The sequence below is a fragment of the Vombatus ursinus genome, unplaced genomic scaffold (assembly GCF_900497805.2).
Source record: "Vombatus ursinus unplaced genomic scaffold, bare-nosed wombat genome assembly UNPS02014832.1, whole genome shotgun sequence".
In the NCBI taxonomy this organism is placed as follows: domain Eukaryota; kingdom Metazoa; phylum Chordata; class Mammalia; order Diprotodontia; family Vombatidae; genus Vombatus; species Vombatus ursinus.
In genome coordinates, this window is record NW_020954610.1 from 41,481,752 (window position 1) to 41,505,589 (window position 23,838).

Consider the following 23,838-nt stretch of genomic DNA (forward strand, 5'->3'; position numbering starts at 1 on the left):
CTCTCTCTCTCCCCCTCCCTCTCTCTCTCTCTCTCCCTCTCTCTCTCTCTCTCCCTCTCTCCCTCCCCCTCCCTCTCTCTCCCCCCCCCTCTTTCTCCCTCTCTCCCTCCCTTCCTTTCTTTCCCCAGGATCCCATTTTTCTCTTTTCATTAAGAAAACAGGAATGCTGAGCAGCTAAGTGTTGTTGGGGCAGGCGAGAAAGTTCATTGGTGAAAACTCAGCCTATGACATCGTGGGCTTGGCTTGGCTAAGTTTACACTAATGTAGAATTTCTTTTCCTTATGGGGTGAAGGATGAGGACATTTAGAGGCAGAGCTTCAACTAGCTTGAAAGCTTGTTTATGACAAATCACGCCAACACGACACAGGAGAGGGAGAGGGGCCGAAGGTTACTGAGTCAAGTGTGCTTCTGGTGACTGCTGAGACGAGGAGGGACGTGGTCCAGCCACAGAACTGCATTTTCTTGTTGTGTGGTTAGCCAGCAGTGGAGAGTTTTAGGAAGACTGAACTCCCTGGACTTTATGCTAGGGTCCGGGGTGCTTTGATTGAGAATGCCTGGATGACACAGGAGTCCCGTGGGTGTGAGGAAGAACCATTTGCCCCTGCCTGACACATGAGCCTGCACTTTCTCTTTTGGCTATGGAATTCAAGACAGCATTGGAAACGGGTCTAACTGCATACTTTTAGTGAGTATGTTTGTGGAATTGAAAAAGATATATTTTAAAAGGCACTTTTATAATTACCATGAGCCCTGTGTCTCCTCTGTCCTTGTTGTATATTTCTAAGCAGGAAAGAAGTTGTGTTGTGATCAAATTTTAAATGGGATACTTTAAAGGGGCTTGGAATCAAAAATACTGCCTAATTCTAAATAGGCAGAGGGATTAAAAAAAAAACACAGGAAATGATTGTATAACTCTTTTTCCCTCTTAAAGGCCTCTTCGTCCTATTTTTCCTTATAAATCAAGTAAGGAAGGAGTTAAAAAAGAAAGGCAAGAATCTAAGAGACAGTAATAGGTTAGCAAAATAGCAAAACCTGTCTCAGCTATAAATATTCAATGGGTAGGGGGGAAAGGAACTTCTGGAAGTATACTTTCTTTTATGTAGTATTTTTTTAAAATTAATGTTTATATTGATATGGTTTGCATTGCATCATCCAGATTTCCCTCTGTATCCTTCCCCCCTCCCCTTCCTTCCCCCTCCAAGAGAGCCATCCCTTATACCAAAGAATTTTTTTTTTTAAGAAAAAGAAGAGAATTATAACAAATACTTTGGGGGAAAAAATCTATTGTTATATACAGTGTTTTACATCCATGGGACGCCATCTTCCCCATTGCAGTGTTAAAGGAGTCCCCTGAACTTGTCTTTTTGAATTTCCATATTTTAGAGTTGAGGGAGGTATACTCTTTGGAGCCAAGCTTATTCTTTACAATTTTATAACATTCATTTTCGATTGTTTTGTGATTCTTTCCATTTTACATTAGTGAAATCTTAGTGATTATGTCTGTTGTTTTCCTGGTTCTGTTTACTTCACCTTGCATCAGTTCATGTTAGACTTTCCACACTTGCCCAGAGTCACACAGCTAGTGAGAGTCAAATGTCTGAGGCCGAATTTGAACTCAGATCCTCCTGATTCCAGAGCCTGTGCTCTATACACTGTGCCACCTAGCTGCCCCACACTTCTTTATGTTTATTATCTTCACCCTTTCTTTTAGCACAATAACATTCTGTTACATTCCTATACCATAGTCATTTAACCATTCCCCTGATCAGTGGACATCCACTTTGTTTCCAGTCCTTTGCTACCACTATTAAAAAAAAAAAAAGAAAGAAAGAAATTCTGAGGGGAGAGAGAGCGAGAGAGAGAAAGAGAGCGAGAGAGAGAGAGAGAGAGAGAATACCTAGCAGTAGAATCTCTGGGTCGAAGAACGTGAATATTTGTAGCCATTTTATTTGTATAATTCTAAATTGGCTTCCATAGTGGTTGTATTAATTTGCAGTTCCACTGACAATGTACTAGTGTGCTTGTCTTTTCATACCCCCTTTAAAATAGACTATTTCCATCCTTTTGTCATCTTTGCCAGCTCTTTGGATATGAAATAAAATCTCAGGGTTGTTTTGATTTGCATTTCTCTTATTAATGGTGATTTTGAGCATTTTTAATATGGTTGTTAATAGTTTGCTATTGTTCCTTTAACAACTTGGATTATTTTATCTATTGGATTTTTTTGGGGGGGGGCATGGGAGTAGGGCTTTAGTTTTTAAAGATGGTTTTCGTTTTCTCTGAAACACGGCACCAAAAGAGCTTCTCCTCCTCCCTTTATGTCCCTGAAAAAGTCGGTAGTTTAAAAAGACAAACATGAGTCCCATTGATGTTTGGCAGGAACAGATATACTGTTCCCATATCCGTAGGGCTGAACTTTGGAGGTTCCTGTAATTTCTTTTTTAAAAAAAAAGTCTGCTGTTTGTCTTGGTTCGGTTTAGTCAGAAACAGCTTTTACTAAATGCCATGTGGCTGACTCAGTGGTCTGAGCATGGTTTTGCCATTATTTTCATTGACTTCATCTGTTCAGAAGTACCATGGAACTGAAGTATTCTATGTTCTTATTGATTGCTTTAGTCCAAAGGGTTGGAAGCAGATGATGCTTCTTGAAATGAAGGAACTTTAAAAAAAAAAAAAAAAAGAAAGAAAGAAAGCAAGAAAGAAAAAAATGAAGGAACTTTTTTCACATATTCTCTTTCCCCCTAGTTCTTCCCCACTTCCTGCCTTCCCCTTCAGAAACTCACAACCCAGGAGTCATCCTGGACTCTTCACCCTCTCCCTCCCACCCCACCCCCATGTCCATTCTATTGCCAAGGCCTGTCAATTTCACCTTTCCAACATCTCTCAAGTAAGCTACTTCCTCTCCTTTAGTCACTGCCACCACGTTGGGGCATCACCTCATACCTGGACTATTGTAATAGCCTGCCAGTATACCTCAAGTCTCCCCACACTCCAGTCCATTCTCCATTCAGCCACTAAAGCGATTTTGCTAAAGCACAGGTCTGACCAAGTCACTCTCCTACTCAATAAACTTCAGTGGCTCCCTGTTGACTCCAGAATCAAACATCAAATGCTCTGTTTGGCATTCAAAGCCCTTCGTGACTTAACCCTTTCCTACCTTTCCGGTCTTCTTACACTTTATTCCCCAGCACATACTCTTCAGTCCAGTGACAATCCGGCCTCCTGGCTGTTCCACAAATAAGACATTGCATCTCTTGTCTCTGAGCATCTTCTCTTGCTCTACTCTGTGCCTAGAACTCCCTCCCTCCTCTGTTCTGAGTACTAACCACCGTGGCTTCCTTTAAACTAAAATCCCATCTTTTATTGGAAATTTTCCCCAGTTCCTCTTAATTCTAGTGCCTTCTCTCTATTGATTATTTCCTATTTATTCTGTACATAGCTTACTTTTGTATATTTTTGTTTGCATGTTGCTTCCCCCATTAGATCCTAAACTCTCTGAAGGAAGAGATAGTCTTTTGCCTATTTTAATATCCCCAGCACTTAGCACAGTGACTGGCACATTCTAGGCAATTAATAAATGCTTATTGATTGATAGGGGAAACATTGGCTGTAGAACCATTGAATATTAGAGTCGAACTAGGCCTTGGAAATCACCTAGTCACTGTTTTGAAGGTGAAGAAATTGAAACATGTCTGATGAGTGACAAAGCCAAGGGTAAAGTCTGATTAAATCCTAACTCCCAATCTGGTATCTATTTTTATTATACTTCGTTGTTTTAGAAAAACTTTGAAGTTTTAGTTTTTGCATATAAGCTATTCCTATTATAAATTGTATGTTTTTTCATCATTACCATTACAATAAATACATAGCACGAAAACTTTTTTTTTCTCTCTCTTGCAGGAAAATCAGAGAGTGTGCCAAATGGAGACAGTGACAAAGAACAGAAAGATCCTTATTTTGTGGAGACCCCCTATGGTTATCAGCTGGACTTAGATTTCCTCAAGTATGTAGATGACATACAGAAGGGTAACACCATCAAAAAACTTAACATCCAGAAGAGGCGAAAGCCAGTGCCTTTATCCACAGGAACAAAGGATACCCATGGCCAGCTAGGTATATGGGCTTCCACTGAATCACTGTCCTCTTCTAATAGCGATGATAACAAGCACTGCCCCTCCTTCCTAACAGCCAGGAGCCAAGTAACAGCCTCTGTAGCCCCCAGGCAGCCTGCCCCTCCCGAGGCCTCTCCCACTTTCCTTGCCATCCCAGAAAATAGACAGCTGCCACCTCCCTCGCCCCAGCTCCCCAGGCATAACCTTCATGTCACCAAAACTCTGATGGAGACTCGGAGAAGACTAGAACAGGAGAAGGTCATCATGCAGGCGACGCCGGGAGAGTTTCGGAGACCCAGGCTGGCCAGTTTTGGTGGTCTGGGCTCCACAGGCTCGCTCCCCTCCTTTATGGGATCTGGGAATCACAATCCCGTAGCCCATCAGCTTCAGAATGGGTACCAAGGCAGTGGGGAATACAGTATTTACACCACAGCCGCCACTGCCTCTTCCATGGGTAGCTCTCTCCGGCACAGCCCGATGAGCTCTGGGATTTCCACTCCTGTGACCAACGTAAGCCCGTTGCACCTGCAACACATCAGAGAACAAATGGCAGTTGCCCTGAAGCGCCTGAAGGAGCTGGAAGAGCAGGTGAGGACCATTCCAGTGCTGCAGGTCAAGATCTCGGTCCTGCAAGAGGAGAAGAGGCAGCTAGTCTCCCAGTTGAAGAGCCAAAGGTCTCCCTCCCAGAACGATGACTGCGGTGTGAGGCAGCGATCCTACAGTGCTGGAAACGCCTCGCAGCTGCAGCAGCTCTCACGGGTCAGGAGAGGAGGCAGAGGGGAACTGTACATAGACTGTGAAGAGGACGAGATGGAGAGCGTGGAACAGAGCACTCAGAGGATAAAGGAGTTTCGACAGCTCACTGCAGAGATGCAAGCGTTGGAGAAGAAGATCCAGGACAGTAGCTATGAGACCTCCCCAGAGATGAGAGAGAATGGGGAGTGTCCATCCAAGGAGTGCAGGTCCATTGCCGTGGGTGCTGATGACAACATGGATGATGTTGTCCTGTATCAATGGTCCTCTAGGCCATGCAAGGAAGCTGCGGTGGGAACAGAGACAGAAACCAGGGACTCTGGAGTTGGGGTAACAGAAGCAATGCTTGGCGTCACCACCGAAGCTGATAAGGAAATAGAGCTGCAGCAGCAGACCATAGAAGCTCTGAAAGAGAAAATCTATAGGCTTGAGGTTCAGCTCAAGGAAACTACCCATGACCGGGAGATGACTAAGTTAAAACAAGAGCTACAGGCGGCTGGGTCCAGGAAAAAAGTTGACAAAGCCTCCATGGTCCAGCCACTTGTCCTTAGCAGGATGGTGGAGGCAGTGGTACAGACAAGAGACCAAATGGTTGGTGGTCATGTAGATGTGATGGATGCTTGCGTGGGGACTCAGCTACAGACATGTAGTATAGGCGTCTCCTCCAAGCCTGATTGGGAGAATAAGATTGTTGGGCCCGAGCTACCCATGAATTGGTGGATTGTGAAGGAGCACGTGGAAACGCGTGACCAATGTGTTGGAAGGTCTGTGGAGATGTGTGACAAGAGTGTGGGTATGGAAACCAGTGTTTGTGTAACAGGCAGTAATACAGAAGAGTCTTTGGGTGATCAGACTCCTTGCAAGGCACAGTTGGATGTCAAAGAAGTACGGTCTGTAGGTTGTGGAGACTGTTCTATAAATGTGACTATTTGCTCTCCAAAGGAGTATGATTCCCGGAGCATGAATACGGAGTCTGTTTTCCTGATGGACTCCTCTGTCATGGCTGTGCCTCAAACCATGAACCAGGATACCACTACAGTATTGGAACAGGTAAGCCAGTTCACCAACACAGAGGTGACATCTCTGGTGGACTCCAGCACTAACACTTTCCTAAGCACTTTTGACAAACAGACTAATACTAGGACTGTGGATGTGCGGACTGTGGCAGTCGGGGAGGGCAGGGTCAAGGATGTCAATGCTTCCACCAAGACTCGTTCCATTGGGGTTGGGACTTTGCTTTCCAGTGATTCTGGGTTTGACAGGCCATCTGCTGTGAAGACCAAAGATTCAGGAGTGGGACAAATAAACATTAATGAGAACTACCTGGTGGGTCTTAAGTTGAGGAATATGGCCTGTGGGCCCCCCCAGTTGACCGTGGGGTCGGCAGCCAGCAGGAGGAGCGTAGGTGTTGGAGACGAACCTGTAGGTGAACTGGTGGAAGACCCCCCAAACCAGGCTCCTTCTGAAATAATGACTGGCTTAGATCACTACATTGAACTTGTCCAGAAGCTTCTGGCAGAGCAACAGACACTATTGGCTGAAAACTATAGTGAACTGGCAGAGGCTTTTGGGGAGCCTCATTCTCAGATTGGCTCACTCAACTCACAGCTCATTAGCACCCTGTCATCCATCAATTCTGTTATGAAGTACACCAGTACCGAAGAGCTAAGGAACGTAGACTTCCAGAGACAGAACCTGGACAAAATGGCAGGTAGGCTGCTTTTGGGATGGGCTTGGAAGTGGGGAAAGGTGGTGAAGAGGTCTTTCTGAGGCATTCTTTGGATTGTTTGAATTTTCTTTTTTGGGGGGAGGTGTTTGTTAACCCAGGAGTTCTTTATGGTCATGGGGCTGCAGATGACGTAGTTTGGCCATCCCATTTGGTTTGCCTGATTTAAAGTTTATTTTATGAAGGAACACATGAAGAAATTCCTTACCATTTGTGTCCATAATTAATATTATGTTAGAATTCATTTAATTGAAGATTATTGTAGGTGAAAGGGGAGAGAGGCAAACAGAGCCATAAAGACCAGCGTTCAAGTCACCATGATACATACAGTCCCTGGGCAAGTCACAACCACCCAGTGCCCAACACAACTCTCCAGGATCATATACGTTGCTGAACACTTGCTAATTTACACTAGTAAAAGAAGTTTTCTCACTGAGAATCCCCTACATCAGTGAAATGAAAGGTTTCTACCTCCCCCGTCTTTCCCTTCCCCCCAAAAAACGGGACAGATGGAAAATAATCCTCTAAGAACTTTAAGACATAGCAGAATTCTTTTTACTGTTCAAATTTGACAACAAATTTTAGGTTTTTCTCCCTCTCTTTCCTACTGAAAATCTTGTGAGCCCCTGTTTTTCCTTAAGCTAATGTTAAATAATGTCTCTAGTTCCCCTGCAAGATTTCACGACCAAGTTAGCATTTTCCAGTAAGCACGACAGTGGAATCATTTCCCTTGTTATAACTGGTGTAAGAGAAACTTCCACCAGTTTCTCTAAAAGTGGCAATTACTGACTTGGCGGTTCATTAAATGCCATTTCTTTCTGTTTATTTTAAATGTATATGCAGGTTGGGGGAGTATAATGAAATCTTACTTTCCAATCAAACTGAATACTACAGGAGAAAATAATACAGGTGCTTCCAATGATGTTTGAAGCACGTGGAAAATAAATGTTACTGAACATACTTTCATGCACTGAATATTAGTAATAATAACTCACATTTCCCATAGGCCTTTAAGGTTTTCAAATCCTCACTACCACTCTACCAATAATCTAGTGAAGTAGGTATTACAAGTATTGTTGTTTTTGCTCTTTCACTCATGTTCAGCTCTTTGTGGTTCCATTTGGAGTTTTCTTGGCAGAGATACTAGAATAGTTTGCCATTTCCTTCTCCAGCTCATTTTACAGCTGAGGAAACTGAGGTAAACAGGGTTTAAGTGGCTTGTCAAGGATCAGACAGCTAGTAAGTGTCTCAGGCTGGATTTGAACTCAGGAAGATGAATCTTCTCGATTCCAGACCCAGCATTCTATCCATTGCACCACCTAGTTGCCCTGAAAGTATCATTGCATATTTTGCAAATGAGGAAATTAAAGCTCAGAAATATGAAGGGACCTGCATATAAAGTCACACAGATAGTAAGTATAGGAGATGGGAATAAAACCTAGCTATCCTCACTCCAAAATCAGCACTCCTTATATTTTACCACATTGCCTCTTCCTCTAAATAAGCCATGATTTAAAATTTCCAAACGTAATAACTTAAAGTCATAATAGCCAGTTTAAATGCCAACTGTTCCAACTTCCTATCTCTGTGACATCGGAAATCACTTAACCTCAATGGGTCCCAGGTTCCTCATCTATAAAAGGAGGGGCTTTAGACAATGATCTCCTGGGTCTCTTCTGTCTTTAGATCCATGACCTGTGATATACGTGTGTAAGAGTTTTAAGTTTATTTGAAAAGGCAGCTGACTAGGTTGGATTACACTTTTGGCTTGTTTATGTTTTAGCAAGGATAACCTAAGAAAACCTGGGCCCAAATCAAGTTTTAGTCATTTTACACAGCTGCATAGCACGATATTGTTTACTACAATTTAAAAACAACCACCACCATCCTCCAAAAAACAACTCTCTGGACAATGAATGACATAACTTTTTCTCCTTCTTTGACTAATGAATGATTAAGTGTGCTGGGAAGTCTATGAAACTGGAGATAGGAAAACAGATTCAAGGCTGTTTAAACAAAAATCTAAATAATTGTGAATCTGTTAACTTTTTTTTCTTTCTTTGACTAATGAATGATTAAGTATACTGGGAAGTCTTTGAAACTGGAGATAGGAAAGCAGATTTAAAGCTGTTAAACAAAAATCTAAATAATTGTGAATCTGTTTATTTCTGCCTTATTCTTGACACATACAAACATTTATGAAATATCAGCTATATACCACACATTAGGAGTATAGGTGCTTAGGGAGATAAAAAGTTTACTAACGACACAGTCCCTGCCGTTATGGAGTTTACAGAAAATTGGATTAACACGATATACTATACTATATGTGGACTTGAGAAAATAACCAAAGTAGGGCAGCAAGATGGCCCAGTGGATAGACCACTGGCCCTGGAGTCCAGAGGACCTGAATGCAAATGCAAATGCACACTTACTAGTTGTGCAACCCAGGGCAAGTCACTTAATCCCAACTGAGGGAGGGAAATAGGGATGAAGGGAGAAAAGTGCTGTAAGTCTGGGGAATTAAGGAAGACTTCTTGAATGAAGTAGGCTTCCCATTCAAAGCCCATTTGAGTTGGACTTTAAAGGGTGGGTAGGCACTTAAAAGGGGAAGCTGGGGGAGGGAGGGCGTTAAAAACATGATGTCAGATCCTAAGTCCAAAATAAAATCTTTAAATATCTCTAGACACAGGTGCAGTAGAACATCATCTATTAATAAAGACTTTTCCTAACTGAGCTTTCTGTTTCACATTCTTGCCAAAAATATTGAGGTGTAACATTGTAATGACTGGTCTATAAAATCATTAACTGGGAACAGAGAGTAATGTCTGTCTGGGCACATTACATGCACATCACTTTGACTATTTCCAATTATACTGACTCTTCACACTCCTCTTCAAATACGTACACCTCACTAATCATTAAAAGTTGTGTCTGGTGCCATTAAAACATCAATTTTTACGAAACAGTATTCATATGCTGAACATTAGTAGCATCTCTAAAAGTTAACATGCCTTGTCCCTTCAAGGCACCCAGGAACAACTTTACCTAGGCCATATCTATATTCATATTCGTGTTTTTAATCACATTATTGCAAGGTGCATTTCCCATGACAAGTCAGCAAGGATAGAGAGTTTGGGGAAGTGCCCTCCTTTTCCTGACCCATTTTCAGTGTTTTAATAGTTGAGATGAAAATGACAAACTCATCGTTGTGTTTAACATTTTTTTAAATCTGGTGGATGGTTAACACAGTTTGCAAGTTACAAACAATCAGAGATTACCAAGAACAGGGAAACGAAAAAAAAATGAAACTTGGTCAAAATGCAAAATGTATCACTAGTTCAAAAAATGGACCTATTGAATCATAGCAGTGTATTTTGTTTTATAATCCCGGGATAGAAATTAGGTCGCAGGGAGTGGTTGCCCTGGCATAAAGAAATACAAATAATTTACTTATGTGAGAGCAGTATTTTGGACATTTCAACAAGTATTGGAAAATGACCAAACAAATTAGACAGGAGTTATTTTGCTTACATGCAGTTTCGTATTATTATAATAACATTTTCAGTAGCCGTTATAAACATATGTCATCACACCACAAACAATTTTAGCAAGAGATTTGCCTGGAACAGATGAGAATCCTCAAGGGAAAGGGGTGAGCATTTTGTCAAAGTTATGTAGAGTCAGTGGAAAACCTGAGAATACAACCCAACCAATGAATTCCTGAAAGGCCAGTGAAGTGTACTATAGAGAAACACCTTGGGTGTCATAGAGACAGCCTAATCAGAGAACTCTGGACTTGAGTCCAGAGGGCAGCCCAGCTTGGACACTTGCTACTAATTTGACTACAGGCAAAAACCCCCTCACCTCTGCCATTCAGTTTCCTCATCTGCAAAAACAACCAGCTATTCATAACAGGGATGATGGGTGGAGAAATGGTCCTATTTGTTGATATTTCTCTAGTTCATAATAATAATTTTTTTTTCATTTAAATGAGGGATTTGGATTAAATGAGACCTAAAGACTTTTCCAGTTCCAAATGTGATTTGAATCCCAGATCACGGGCAGGGTACATTTGGGCGATACATGCAAAAGACAGCATACACCTTACAGGCGAGTTGAATTCTGTTACCCTGATAAAAACATGTATCTTAAAGTTTGCAAAGCACTTTAAATGTTGATGTTTGTTCAGTTGTTTTCCATACGTGTCTGACTCTTTGTGATCCCAGTTGGGGTTTTCTTGGCAAAGATAGTTTGCCCTTCCCAGTTCATTTTACAGATGAGGAAATTGAGGCAAACAGGGTTAAGTGACTTGCCCAGGATCACACAGCTAGTAGGTGTCTGAAGCTATATTTGAACTCAGATCTTCCTGATTCCAGGCCCAGTGCTCTATCCCCTGCGCTACCTAACCACCCCCACTTTACATATGTTCATTTTATCTTCACATCTACTCTGGGAAGTGGGTGCTGTTATTATCCCTATTTTGCAAATGAGAAATTAAGGCTGAGAGAGCCTTATGTGACTGGCCCAGCTAGTAAGTGTCTGAGGCAGGATTCAAACTTGGGTCTTCCTGACCCCAGGTTAGGTGCTCTATCCACTGCCCCACTTGGCTGCCTAGGCAGAGGCAGTATGATGCTATAGAAAGTCTTGGATTCAGGAGATATCTGGATTCCCAAATCCTAATTCAGTACTACTTATTGTGTGACTATAGGCAAGTCAGTTCTTTGAAGTTTCCTCTTCTCTAAAATAGTACTTACCCCCACTATAGCTGTTCTGAGGAGCCAATGAGGGAATCCAGGTAAAGTGCTTTGCAAACTTTTAAAAGACAAAGTAAATGTGAATCTGGCTTTTCAAAGGCTACTCCAATAGCAGTAGGACTCTACCACAGTGGAGATGCTTTGGGCCCTTATAAGTGACTCTGTTGTCCAAGGACCAACCCATGGAAAGGGTCATGACCAGAGGGTTGATTATCAGGTCTTGCTATATATTATGTTTCTAAGTGATAAGATTCAATCTATGGTATAACCAAATCCACTGAATAACCAACCAACAAGTATTTTTTGAATACCAACTATATGCTTTATACTGGGGTTAGTTTTTAGGGACAGTTTCGTTATGTGCCCACAGACTTTTACCACCTGCCTCACCTTGGGTAAGCCCCTCTATACTTTCTTTTTCTTATCTGTAGAACGAGGGTCTCGAATGACCTCTGAGGTCGCTTCCACATCTAGATCTATGATTCTAATGATGCTTTTTTTTTTTTTTTGGCTAGACAGTGGGGTTAAGTGACTTGCCAAGGGTCACACAACTAGTAAGTGTCAAGTGTCTGAGACCGGATTTGAACTCAGGTCCTCCTAACTCCAGAACTGGTGCTCTATCCACTGCACCACTTAGCTGCCCCCTAATGATTCTTTATTAGTGAATTTAGCAAACAAATTTGAAATGTTTATTGCTAAGCTGCTGTGTTCTCATCTGTCATCAAATGAGAGATTTACAAGTGCTTACATTTGTAGAACATTTAACACAGGGCCAGGCAAACAATAGACACTTAATAAATGCTTGTTCCCCTCCTCCTTCCTTTTGATGTCGTAGAATGATCCACTGTCTTCTGGTGTCATGCATTTTATTCGGCAAAAATGAGGGAAAGCTCTTTCCATCAATTTCCCTAGAACCCGAGACTTCTTTAGTGCCAGTGATACAGCTGAGATTTGGTAACTTGATATGTTTTAAATCCCCTTTGGTATCACCAAATGATCCAGAGAAAAAGTAAACCTCCATCAGCTGTTCTTTTAAAATCCTTTGAAGAAATGGTTGGTGCTTGACTTCTTTATATAATTGGCACTGGGTTTGGTTTGAGAGGTCATGGTGGTTTTTGTTTTGTTTTCCTTTTTAAAAAGAGAAGGGAGAGTCTAGACATGCTCACTGCTGTTACAGATGTTCTAAAAATATAGCTGTCGTGCTGTCTCGGAGCAAATGTAAATCAAATTGTAAATAACAGCTGAACTCAGCTTGGATAGACTGTCTGCCATAACTTTTTAAAAATCCATCCGTCACAAGTACAACTTCTCTACTTATAGTCTTCTTTATCTTCATTTTGTTATAAAGTGTGTGAATTATAAGCAGTTTATATAATTGCAAAACCCACTTGGCGGGCATGGCCATCGAGCCGAAGCTGGATAATCTATATAAATTACCATTTATTTCTAGTTGATGCGTCTGTATTTTCTTTGCTCCAAACACTGCCCCTCCCTTCCCCAACCCAGAGAATGCATCTCTTAACTGTCATGGTATGCATTTTCCCCCCTTCCCAGAATTTCAGTAACATCTTAAGATTAGAATGTATTGTTTTGACATTCCATAGAACATAAGTTCCCTGACAGCAGTGGCCCAGTACTATATGCCACATATAGTAGGTGCTTAATTATTAACATTGATTGACTGACAAGGACTACAAGAACACAAGAAGTAAACATAAAACTACTGTTTCTGAAATTAAAACTTAGAAGAAAATAGTTGTTTATGATATTTGCAAGGCCCTTTTTATAATACACTTATCCCTGCCACATCTCAGGGGTTACAGGCACAGTGCCCCCATGATCTGAAAAGTCCACATAAAATTTTTTGGCCCTCCCTTTGTACCAAAGAAGAAGTCTGAATTATTATGGTACTAAAAGATAAAATAGGTTGATATTAATACAATATTATACATATATTTTAGGAATTTCTGAGTTTCTAAACTTTTTCGTTGGTGTCTGCTGGTCTTCAAGTATCATCTGTGGCTTCCGCAAAACTACCCCAAAATTCCCATTTAATATCTTATGCCAACTCATGAGATATCAAAACCACAGTGAGGCAAGTCGGGATGTGGAACAGATAACTGTACGTTATTTCATTTGATCTTTGAAGCAACCCAGAGAGATAGGTGCTATTACTATGCCTCTTTTACAGATGAGTAAACTGAGGCTGAGCAAGGTTAAGTGACTTGCCCAGCATCACAGAGCCAGCAAGCATCTGAGGTGGGATTCAAACTCGGGACTTCTGACTCCAAGTCCAATATACTCTTTCATTTATCTATTTTTTCCACATTTAAAAAAAAAATTTGAGTTCCGGATTCTCTCCCTCTGTCTACCCTCTACCCTCCCCATTGAGAAGGCAAGCAGTTAAGTCCAAACCAATATGTTCTTTCCACTACGCTGCCGGCCACCAAAGACGTAAAGATACTAGTTTAAAATTTGTTAAGCTAATTACTAGAGGAGAAATCTTTTCTACTCTTATCGATTGAAATATTTAGTGTGGTCACGAAAAATTCCTATGACTTTTTTTTATTATCTCTAATATCCTTGGCTTGAATTTTGACTAAGAGTGTGTCAGCAAAAAGGCCCTGCTTTCTTCTGAAAGGAAAAACTTCACAGATTTCTAATCTTTAAGAACTTTTATGGAGCTATTTGTTTAATATTGCCTAAGCAGATCTTTTAAAGCTTTCTGTGGTGGGATTTGAGAAATGAAAATTCACTTAGATTTTTGGAAAATTATAAGTGCATTCTGTCAGCATGCATTTATTAAGTGCCTCTGGTATGCCAGGACTGTTTGAGTCGCTGGGGATGCAAAAAGAAATAATAAAATGGTCCTTGACTTTAAGCAGCTTTCATCTTATTAAAAGAGATATGTACATCTATTTTGTTGTTTAGTCATTTTCAGTTGTATCTGACTCTCGGTGACCCCATTTGGGCTTTTCTTGGCAAAGATACTGGAATGGTTTACCATTTCCTTCTCCAGCTCATTTCATAGGTAGGGAAACTGAGGCAAACAGGGTGAAGTGATGTGCCCAGGGTCACACACCTAGGAAGCATCTGAGACCAGATTTTACCTGAGGAAGAGAAGTCTTCCTGGCACAAGTCACAAATCTGGGGGGCAAGGGAAGGGAGTGCTTCAGAGTCTCTTGCCTTGAGCTATTGCTCAGTCCTATCTATGGTTCTTTCTTCAGTGAATACCTCTTTGTGAAGCACTGTGCTAGGTACCATTGGGAATACAAATATACATAGCCCCGTGGTCTAGCTGAGGAGATAAGATTGAACACTGGAGAAGGTAACCCTAGAAGGCAGTGTCAGAGTTCCGAAGGAATATTACAGCAAGCCTGTAAGTGTTAAAGGGAAGGAACAGGGCCCGCTCTGGCCTAGTATCCTCACAGAAAGTTTCAGAGGTGAGACTTCAGCTTGGATCAGCAAAGATGTAGAAGTTCATGGGCTTGACCCCACCTTTGGCTAATCCAGTATTTAAGTGGGTTTTCTGGGTCAAGTTTTGGGAGGGTATGTAATTAAAGGTGGGTGAGGCAGTGATGAGGAAGAATCTGATTTTTAATCCAATCTGTTGTTGTTTTTTTTTAGCTTGCTTCTAATTAAATATCTGCCCTTCCTTATATTTGGGGCAGTCCCAGGCATGTCTTCATGAAATAAAAATGACCCTAAACGAGGTTACGTTCCCTCAAAGTGCCCATATTTAGGGTCTGAATGTTTAAGCAGAAAGATGGGTTTCAACCCTTCACCTTGACTGACCATTTTGGTAGCTACGTACACTGACTTTCAAGAGAGTATTCTTAGAAGAAACTGAAAGAATACATGGTAGTCATGGTATAGATTGTATAAGAATATTGACTTTCTACTTCCAGAACAATTAAAATATGCAGAGAGGGAATAAGTTGTTCAAGTATTACTCCCAACTCCTACTCATTTTAAAAAAAAAACAAAACCACCCACATCTGCCAGGAGACAGATGACGTGATATCCTTGCCAGTGCCATTATGGTCAACATCAAATGAATTCTTTCCCTTTGGACTTTTAGACATAGTTTGGCCAGAATTCCAAAGTGAATGCTTGGAATACATCAATGTAAAAAACTTCAGCCCTACCTGCCGTAGACCAGCATGTTAGATATTCTTTGAAGAGAATCTTGTACTGAATTGAAATTTGGTTTTGTAACATGGCTAATTAATACATCTGTGTTGTTCATGGAATCCGCGTTTTCAGAAGATATGAACAATTAAATACAGAAATATGGATTGGCGTGCCAAGCTATTTTGGAATAAGTCAGCATGGAATGCAATTGTTCTTTGAAAATTTTATATCACAGAAGAGATCAATTAATGTATACCAGTAACTGATAGACATTCTGAATTAATAATTACCATAAAATCTCCCAACATCTCTTCTAGCTTCATTATTCTATGATTCTGTAACATTTTTTAAATGCTCGATTATGCTAAATATTTCAAATTTTTTATATCATGATGCATAGTCTGAGTTTTTATGGTTACTAACTACAATAGCTGCCAAATGTATTGTAGAATTAGAATGAACACAATATTAAGGAGACTTTATCTTTAGGAGGTGAGATCTGAAACCTCTACTGAAATCTTCACCTGAGCTCTCATTAGGACATGTGGGAGACCTTCAGTTCTCAAAGGCTATTTCTAATGGCGGTGGAGAACCAATGTGGGCAACTTCTATCAAACTACAGAGGCTTTGAGTTGGGCAACTAGGTGTTGAAGTGGATAGAGTGCTTGGCCTGGAGCTGGAAAGATTCGTCTCACCAAGTTCAAATCTGGCTTCAGACATTTGCTAGCTATACAAGTCATTTAATGCTGTTTGCCTCAGATTCCTCATCTGTAAAATGAACTGGAGAAAAAAATGGCAAAACCACTCCAGAATCTTTGCCAAGACAACCCCAAATGTGTACATGACTGAAACAACTTAATAACAACAATTGACAAGACATGTCTTGTCCAAGGACCAACCTCGCTAAATGTGAAAGAGGCTAATGACCAGAAGGTTAACCTTCAGGTGATGATTCTTCTTTTGGCCACAGAAGTTGATGAACCTACCGGCTAAAGGTTAGAGTTCAAGCTATGTAGGGCATACCCTCATTAATGAAATGAGGGATCTTTTAAGTATTGAAAAGGAAGGTCCTTGGATCACAGATCTTGAGTTAGAAGGAACCTCAAAGGTGACCATCTACTCAAATCTCATTTTAATGATGAGGAAGCTCAATGAATCTCCCCGCCCCCAACCCTACCATCACCCGCAACTTTAGTACTTTGTTATCCAGGAATGTTAACTAAAGTAGCAGCTCCTCTAATTACTTAAAGATTCATAAGCATTTAGAGCTGGAACGGATCTTAATGGTAATCCACTCCAACCCACTCCTTTTACAGAGGGGGGGAAAACTAAATCCCAGAGGGAAAGTGACTTAATTGCCTACCTCTCCTTCATTATGCACTTGAAGCAGTTTGGTGGTTCTGAGGATCGAGCACTGGACTTGGAGTCCCAAAGACCTGGGTTCAAGTCCAACCTCATATTTTTGTTAGCTGTGTGAGTCTAGGCAAGTCCCTTAACCCTGTTTGCCTCAGTTTCCTTACCTGTAAAATGAGCTGGAGAAGGAAATGGCAAACCACTCTAGTATCTTTGCCAAGAAGCCCTCAAATAGGGTCACCAAGAGTCCAACACTACTGAAAATCACTAAACAACACTGGAGGTTCAAAAAAATATGTTCAAACTATAAAAGAGCCTTGACCTCTGATTTAAAATCACGTTGTTTTATGTTAGTTTGTTTACTTGACTACTTCAAGAATTCCAGTTTTGCTGCACCAGGCTATAGGAAAAGGACTGTATTTAGAGTCAGGAGCATCTGGTCTCAAAATAGTGAATAAATGTAAAGCATCTACAGTGTGCCAGGCTCTGTTCCCTTTTATGACCTCAAGTAAGTCATTGACCCTATCTGGGCATTAGCTTCCCTTTCTGTAAAATAAGAGTTGAACTAATTGCTATCTAAGGGCCCTTCCAGCTCTGCATCCTACTGGCAGTCTTTCTGCTTTGTTTAAATCACAGAATCTCATAGTTAGAAGAGACCTCGAAAGCTATGTAATCTAACTCGTACCTGAATGAGTGGCCAGGCAGCTTTGGTTGAAAGACTTCCAGCGGGAGGGAACTCACTGGAACTCAGTGTGGTACCCTGAAAAAAAAAATCCTGGATTTGGGGTAAAAAAAATGCTGGATCTTCATCTAAATCTCACTTCTGCCACTAATTACTTATGGGACTTTGGACAAATCATAGCCTTTCCAGGCCTTTATTTCTTCATCTGTAAAATGAAAAATCTGGACTAGATGACCTTTAAGGCCCCTTCCAGCTCAATATTTCTAATCTTGTGACCTCCCAAAGCAAAAAGTTCCATTTTGGGATAACTCTCATTGTTAGGAAGTTTAACCATAATGTTAACACCAAATTTGCCTCTTGGAAGCTTCCATGTCTATTGGTGGAATAGAAACTTTGGATGAAATTTTTGTATGAGCATGGCTCTATCTGGTTGGACTTTTACATCTGAGAAGTTTTCATGGCTTGCATACCTTACAAATACAAATAAGAGCCTGCCCGTGTACAGAGAACTGTTTGATCTATTCAAGGTCAGACAGTATGTAAATACACTCTGAAAGGCATTTGATAGAAATAGAGATAAGTTACCTCTAACTTGAGCTAGAATAATAAACTATTAAAAAAAAAAAAAAGGCCTGTCCAAATGGGAAGCACGGTGTTGGACAGTGAAAAGCTCACTGACTCTGGCATTACAAGATCTGGATTTAAATGCTACTTAGGATGCATACTGCTTCTGAGGCAGCTAGGTGGTACAGTAGCTAGAATGATGAGTCAGAAAGTCCTGTGTTCAAATCTAGCCTCAAAAACAAACTAGTTGTGTGACCCTGGGCAAGTCTCTTAACCTGTGTTTGCCTCAGTTTCTTGAACTGTAAAATGAGTATAATAACAGCACCTGACTTGTAGGGTTGTTTTCAGGATCAAATGAGATAATGTTTGTAAAATGTATAGTGCCTGGTACGTAGTAGGTGCTGTATAAATGCTTATTCCCTTTCCTCCTTACCTGTGTGACTTTGGAAAAATAATGTAAACTTTCTGGACGTCAGTTTCCTTCTCTAAAAATAGGGAGTTGGACTAATTATTTGTTTGCTCCCGGGACATGACCTTAAAGGTCATCTAGCCTTAACTCTCTTATTTTGCAGATGAGAAAACTGAAGTCCAGAGGGATTAAGTGATCTGTACAAGCCTGAGTTCAAATCTGGCCCCAGACACTCACTAGCTTTGTGACATTGGATGAATCACTTAACCATGTTTGCCTCAATTTCCTCATCTATAAAGTGAGCTGGAGAAGATGGCAAACCACTCCATTATCTTTGCCAAGAAAACCCCAAATGGGGACATGACTGAAATGACTGAACACCACCACCACCACACGCAGGGGTGTGCTAGTGCCTGCTCATACAGACTCATTAGAGAGCTGGTTGTTAAATTTTCAGGGTGAGCATTTACATCTCTGGAATTGGCAAATGCTACAGATCCGGACTTGATTTATTGCTTTGCTGGACTTAAGAAAATGATGGTGAAAATGTTAGTAATGCAGATTAAACTTAAAAGTGTCTTGAGCCCAACCTATACCTTTCCCCACGGAAAGCCAGTTGTTAAACATCTACCAGATCACCTCTGGGTACAAGTCATAATGTTAGAAAGTTGCAGAGCTGGGATCCAAACTCATGCCTTCTTGACTCTGAATCCTAAAATCCCTCCCAGCTCTCTCTCTGTGACCCCAACTAATTCACAGTCTCTTTCTCTCTTTTGTCTTAAATCATCTCAAAAAGAGTTCTCAGAGTTTGCATGCAAAAATGCCTTTAAGTCGAATTCAAGCAGTAATAGAGTATTTACGGTGCTGCTAGCCACTGAAAAGGACCTAAAAGAAGCATGCCACGAGAGTACCCAAGCACAAGCTATTGACAACCCAATTGGGAACACAAAAAGCATTTAGAGAAAATGCAAGTCAGTGTTCACTCTGTTTGTAGCAGAGATCAGACGCAGACTGGTGGAAATGTCGCATTGTTTGAGATGTATTTTAGAATATTGTTCCTATTCTTAGCTTGTGTGTGTGTGTGTGTGTGTGTGCGCGCGCGCGCACCTTCTTTGCAAAGCCAATTAAACATTTGGCTCTAGGTATGTGGGGGGAAGGAAGGGGAATGAGAAAACAGCCGCAGCTTGACTGGACAAGCAGCTTAGGGCAGAGAAATCATGGGTAAATGGGTAAAGTCAAAGCCAAATTTTAGAGGGCATTACCAACCTCAAAGCACTATATAGTTTTCTTGTTGTTCAGTCATGTCCAACTCTGTTGGGGTTTTCTTGGCAAAGATACTGAAGTGGCTTGCCATTTCCTCCTCAGGCTCATTTTACAGATGAAGAAACTGAGGCAAACAGGGTTAAGTGACTTGCCCAGGGTCACATAGCTAGTGAGTATCTAAGGCTGGATTTGAACTCGGGTCTTCTTGCTCCAAGCCTAGCACTATCCACTGAGCCATCTAACTGCCTCATATAAGTTCTAGCTCTTATAAAATGCTAGCTATTATTAGTGCATGTTAAATTTAACATGAAGAAACAAAACTGCCATGTTCTTCTGTGCATTCTTTTATTGTTCTGTATGTTTTTATAAAGTTTTACTGATTTTTTTAAACCAAAAAGAGGGATTAGGAATTGATCCAATTGGGGATTCAAAATCATTAAGAGGTCCTTGAAGAGGCAGGAGACATGGGTTGTCTGGTTTTTGTTTAATTGCCTTAGTAAAATGAATCTAGCAGGATGGATAAAAGCAGGAAGATGAGCATGTTAGGAGCAATGTACTAAGCGTTGCACCTCACAGAGCAGTTTTTTTACACCTCTGAAACATACTCACTTTGTAATTTTGTGCAAAACTTTAAACTTCTTGAGGACAGAAATTGTGTCTCATATGTAGCTTTCCCAGTGCTTAGCAAAGTGGCCTGTACTAGCCAGGCTACAAGAAGTTTAAATCCCCATCACGTGTTGGGCGCTGGAGATACAAAGAAAGACACAAATCTTCAAGGGGACTCACATTTTAACAGAGAGAAAACATGTCAATACATACAAGATATATACAAAGAGAAATTGGAGGAAAGGCATTAGCAGCTGGGTGACTGGCAAAAGTGTCCTCCAGTGGGAGGTGAGGGACAGAGAATTGCAGGCATGAGATGAGATGAGAGCCTAGTACAAAGACGTAGGAATGGGAGATGGAGGGTGGTGTGTAAGGAACAGCAAGACCAGTGTAGTTGGCTCAGAGAGGGAGGTAAAGACTGGAAAGATGGTGAAGGCTTTAGTGACAGACAGAGGACTTTATATGATTCTGAAAGTATTAGGGAGTTTGGAGTAACACGGACAGACCCAGTCTTTAGGAAAATCACTTTGGCAGCTGAGGAGAGACTTGGATACCAAACAGAGAGGGCTGTTGGAATAGGCAAGAAGTGACGAGGGTCTGATGATCTAGGATTGGGAAAGGGAATGTAGAAGTAGAAACAATAAATATTGGTTGAATTGAATGAGACACTGTACTAGGGCTGAGGGACTTGGGAATGGAGAATGAATAAAGCACACTGCTTAGTTTATTTGCTTAGAAATAAAATCAATGCTTTTTTTTACATTTGCAATTAAGTTATAAGCTTTGGGGATTGACACCCCTCCCCCCAACTCTCTTATCCCCGCCATGGGGTTATTAACTGTGACGTTTCATCTCCTAACTCAGTGATTCATCATTGTGGTTCAGTCATTTTCAGTCACATCTGACTCTTTATCACCCCATTTGGCAAAGATAACTAGAGTGACTTGCCATTTCCTTCTCCAGCTCATTTTACAGATGAGGAAACTGAGGTAAACAGGGTTAAGTGAAATGCCCAGGGTCACATAGCTGATAAATATCTGAGACCAGATTTGAACTCAAGGAAGCTGAGTCTTCCTGACTCCAGCCCCAGCACTGTGTTATTATTTATATTGTTTAATTAATTTAATTTAATCTAAATGGTTTAATCTGTGTGTGTTTTTTAGAATATCTGTGTTTAGATGTAGTGCTTACCCCAACCCTAAGTGCTTCTCTCTTTGTTTCATTCTCTCTCTTTTCCACCAGGACATAATTTGGAATGTATCTCTAACAGTCGAGTCACTTCATCGCTTGTGACTTCAAATGGTGAAATCACAACTCGTGAGCAAGAGGCTGGGATCACCAAAGGGACAAAGGTTCCTGTGGTGGGAGTGGGCTGTGTCCAAGAGTCATTCCTCTCTCAAGACACGACATCTCCAATTAACCTAACAGATGATCAGATTGCTTCTGGCCTCTACGGTAATTCCACACACTTGTTCAATCTATTTCTTAACACCACAATCCCATGTTAAACATTTCTGGCCATCCAAGTAAATGTAACTGGACAAACATTTATTAAGCACCTACTATATGTAAAGTCAGCATGGACCTAGTATATAGAGAGCTGAGTCAAAGCTAGGAACTTAAACCTGGCTTCAAGTTGTGAATCTGGGTAAATAACTTGTCAGTGTTCTGGACAACCTTTAAGACTGTACATTGCAGAGAAGGTCTTGACAAGCACTGGTGGAGGTAGTTCCCTTACCTAGAAGTTCCTTTATTAATGAAATCATCACAGGTTAAGGGATTGATTTGATAGGAGAAAAAATTTCACGTGCCTTTCCTGGTGATGCTTTAAAGGCAAAAGAAATTGGATTTGACAATAGCTATTTTTCTACGTCAAAAGTGGTTTTTCCTGTTTTCTTCTTTTTTTAAATTATAAACTTAATAAACATGAACATTTTAATGTACAAGGGACAGAAAAGGTAGATTGTATGTGAAACTGTAAAGTGCTCTTAGTTTGTTTTAGTGAAGCAGCCAGGTGTTACAGTAGATAGAGCATGGGACTTGGTATCAGGAAGACCCAAGGTCCAGTCTGGCCTCAGACACTTTCATGTGACTGTGTGATTCTCAAACCATAAAGCTCTATATAAGTGGTGGCTAACATTAATGTTTCTTAAATTTAACATGAAGCAACAAAACTGCCTTGTTTGTGCTTTCTTCCGAAATTCCTTCTAATATCTTGTATGATATTAGATGCTTTTTCCTTTTTTGGGGGGGGGTGAGGAGGAATACTATCACTACCCACCAATCTCTCTCCTCCCCACGTAGAATCCCATTCTTATAACAAATCAGTATACTCAAACAAAACAAAGCCACACACTGGGGAAAAAAAAAAAACACTCTGCACCTCGAGTTGAAAAATGTTTTTAGTGTAATTGTGAAAGAATGTAATTTTCTCTATATACCCACAGCTTTCCAAGAGTCTTTGCTTCATTTTTTCCAAACATATTTGCCCCAGATTTTATTTATTATACACAGAAATATAACAGATGTATGACTATTTTGTCTTTGAGGCACATTAGCCTTTTGTCCAGTTGGTATTGATGTGTGTTCCTGGCTGTTATTTTATTTTTCACAGTATGTGCCAATAATGACAGTACACTGAAGTCTATTATGAAGAAAGATGGGAAAAAAGAGTCCAACAGCACAAAAAAGAATCTTCAGTTTGTTGGCATCAATGGAGGGTAAGGCAAAAAGAGTGATGATATTTCTCTTCTTGATGGCCTGTCTCCTTTCCTTCTTTCTTGTACCGAATCACCCTCAAGGCTGCTGCTACCCTAACCTATGATTGGATTTAACAATACCCAAAAAAGTCGTATTTGGAGATTGTCTTCTCTTATCTTCTTGATAACTTGTGCCTTTTATCTAAGGAGTATCTGATGAAAGTGAACAAGTATCATCTTCACTTCTGATTGATTGCGAATGAAAACAACCCTTCCTGAAATATTACCGCCAGCAGGTTTCTGGCAAGTCCTTGAACACACTTAACTTCTTGTCAGAATTCAAAACATAACAGAGAAAGAAAACAAAGGGTCATAATGGAATTGGCTCTCCACTTTAAGACTTAGCTTTCCGTGCTTGATAGAGAGACCTTAGACCTTTTAATCTAATAAACAGCCAGGTCAGGGACCTTCTGATTATGTAGAGTGGGATATATTCAGTTTTCATTGGTTATGTTTTTCTATTCTTCCAAAAGACCTATGTCTCAGAGTCTGGCCACTTTTCTCACAAATGGCCCAAGACAACTAACCAGTGAAAGAGACTCAAATAACTTTTTGAAATTACTTGCATAAAAATTCTTATAAAGATACTTGCAAGAAAAACACAATTTAGAATAAACATTGAGGCACATAAAGTTAACATCTGTGTTTTGATCTATTCTGTTCTATCTGATCCAAAAAAAAAAAAATGAAAGAATGAAAGGAATGAGAAATAAAATTAGG

General features: G+C 40.6%; 1 protein-coding gene across 2 annotated transcripts in view; it reads left to right on the forward strand.

Moving 5' to 3' along the window:
- The window catches only part of KANK1 (KN motif and ankyrin repeat domains 1), a 253,086-nt gene that overhangs the window by 212,507 nt on the left and 16,741 nt on the right, over positions 1 to 23,838 (forward strand). For both annotated transcript variants that reach the window (XM_027839287.1, XM_027839288.1), the window contains exons 4-6: positions 3,901 to 6,576; positions 21,602 to 21,814; positions 22,974 to 23,079. In XM_027839287.1, coding sequence (XP_027695088.1) covers positions 3,901 to 6,576; positions 21,602 to 21,814; positions 22,974 to 23,079 — 2,995 coding nt within the window. The remainder of the gene's footprint in view (positions 1 to 3,900; positions 6,577 to 21,601; positions 21,815 to 22,973; positions 23,080 to 23,838) is intronic.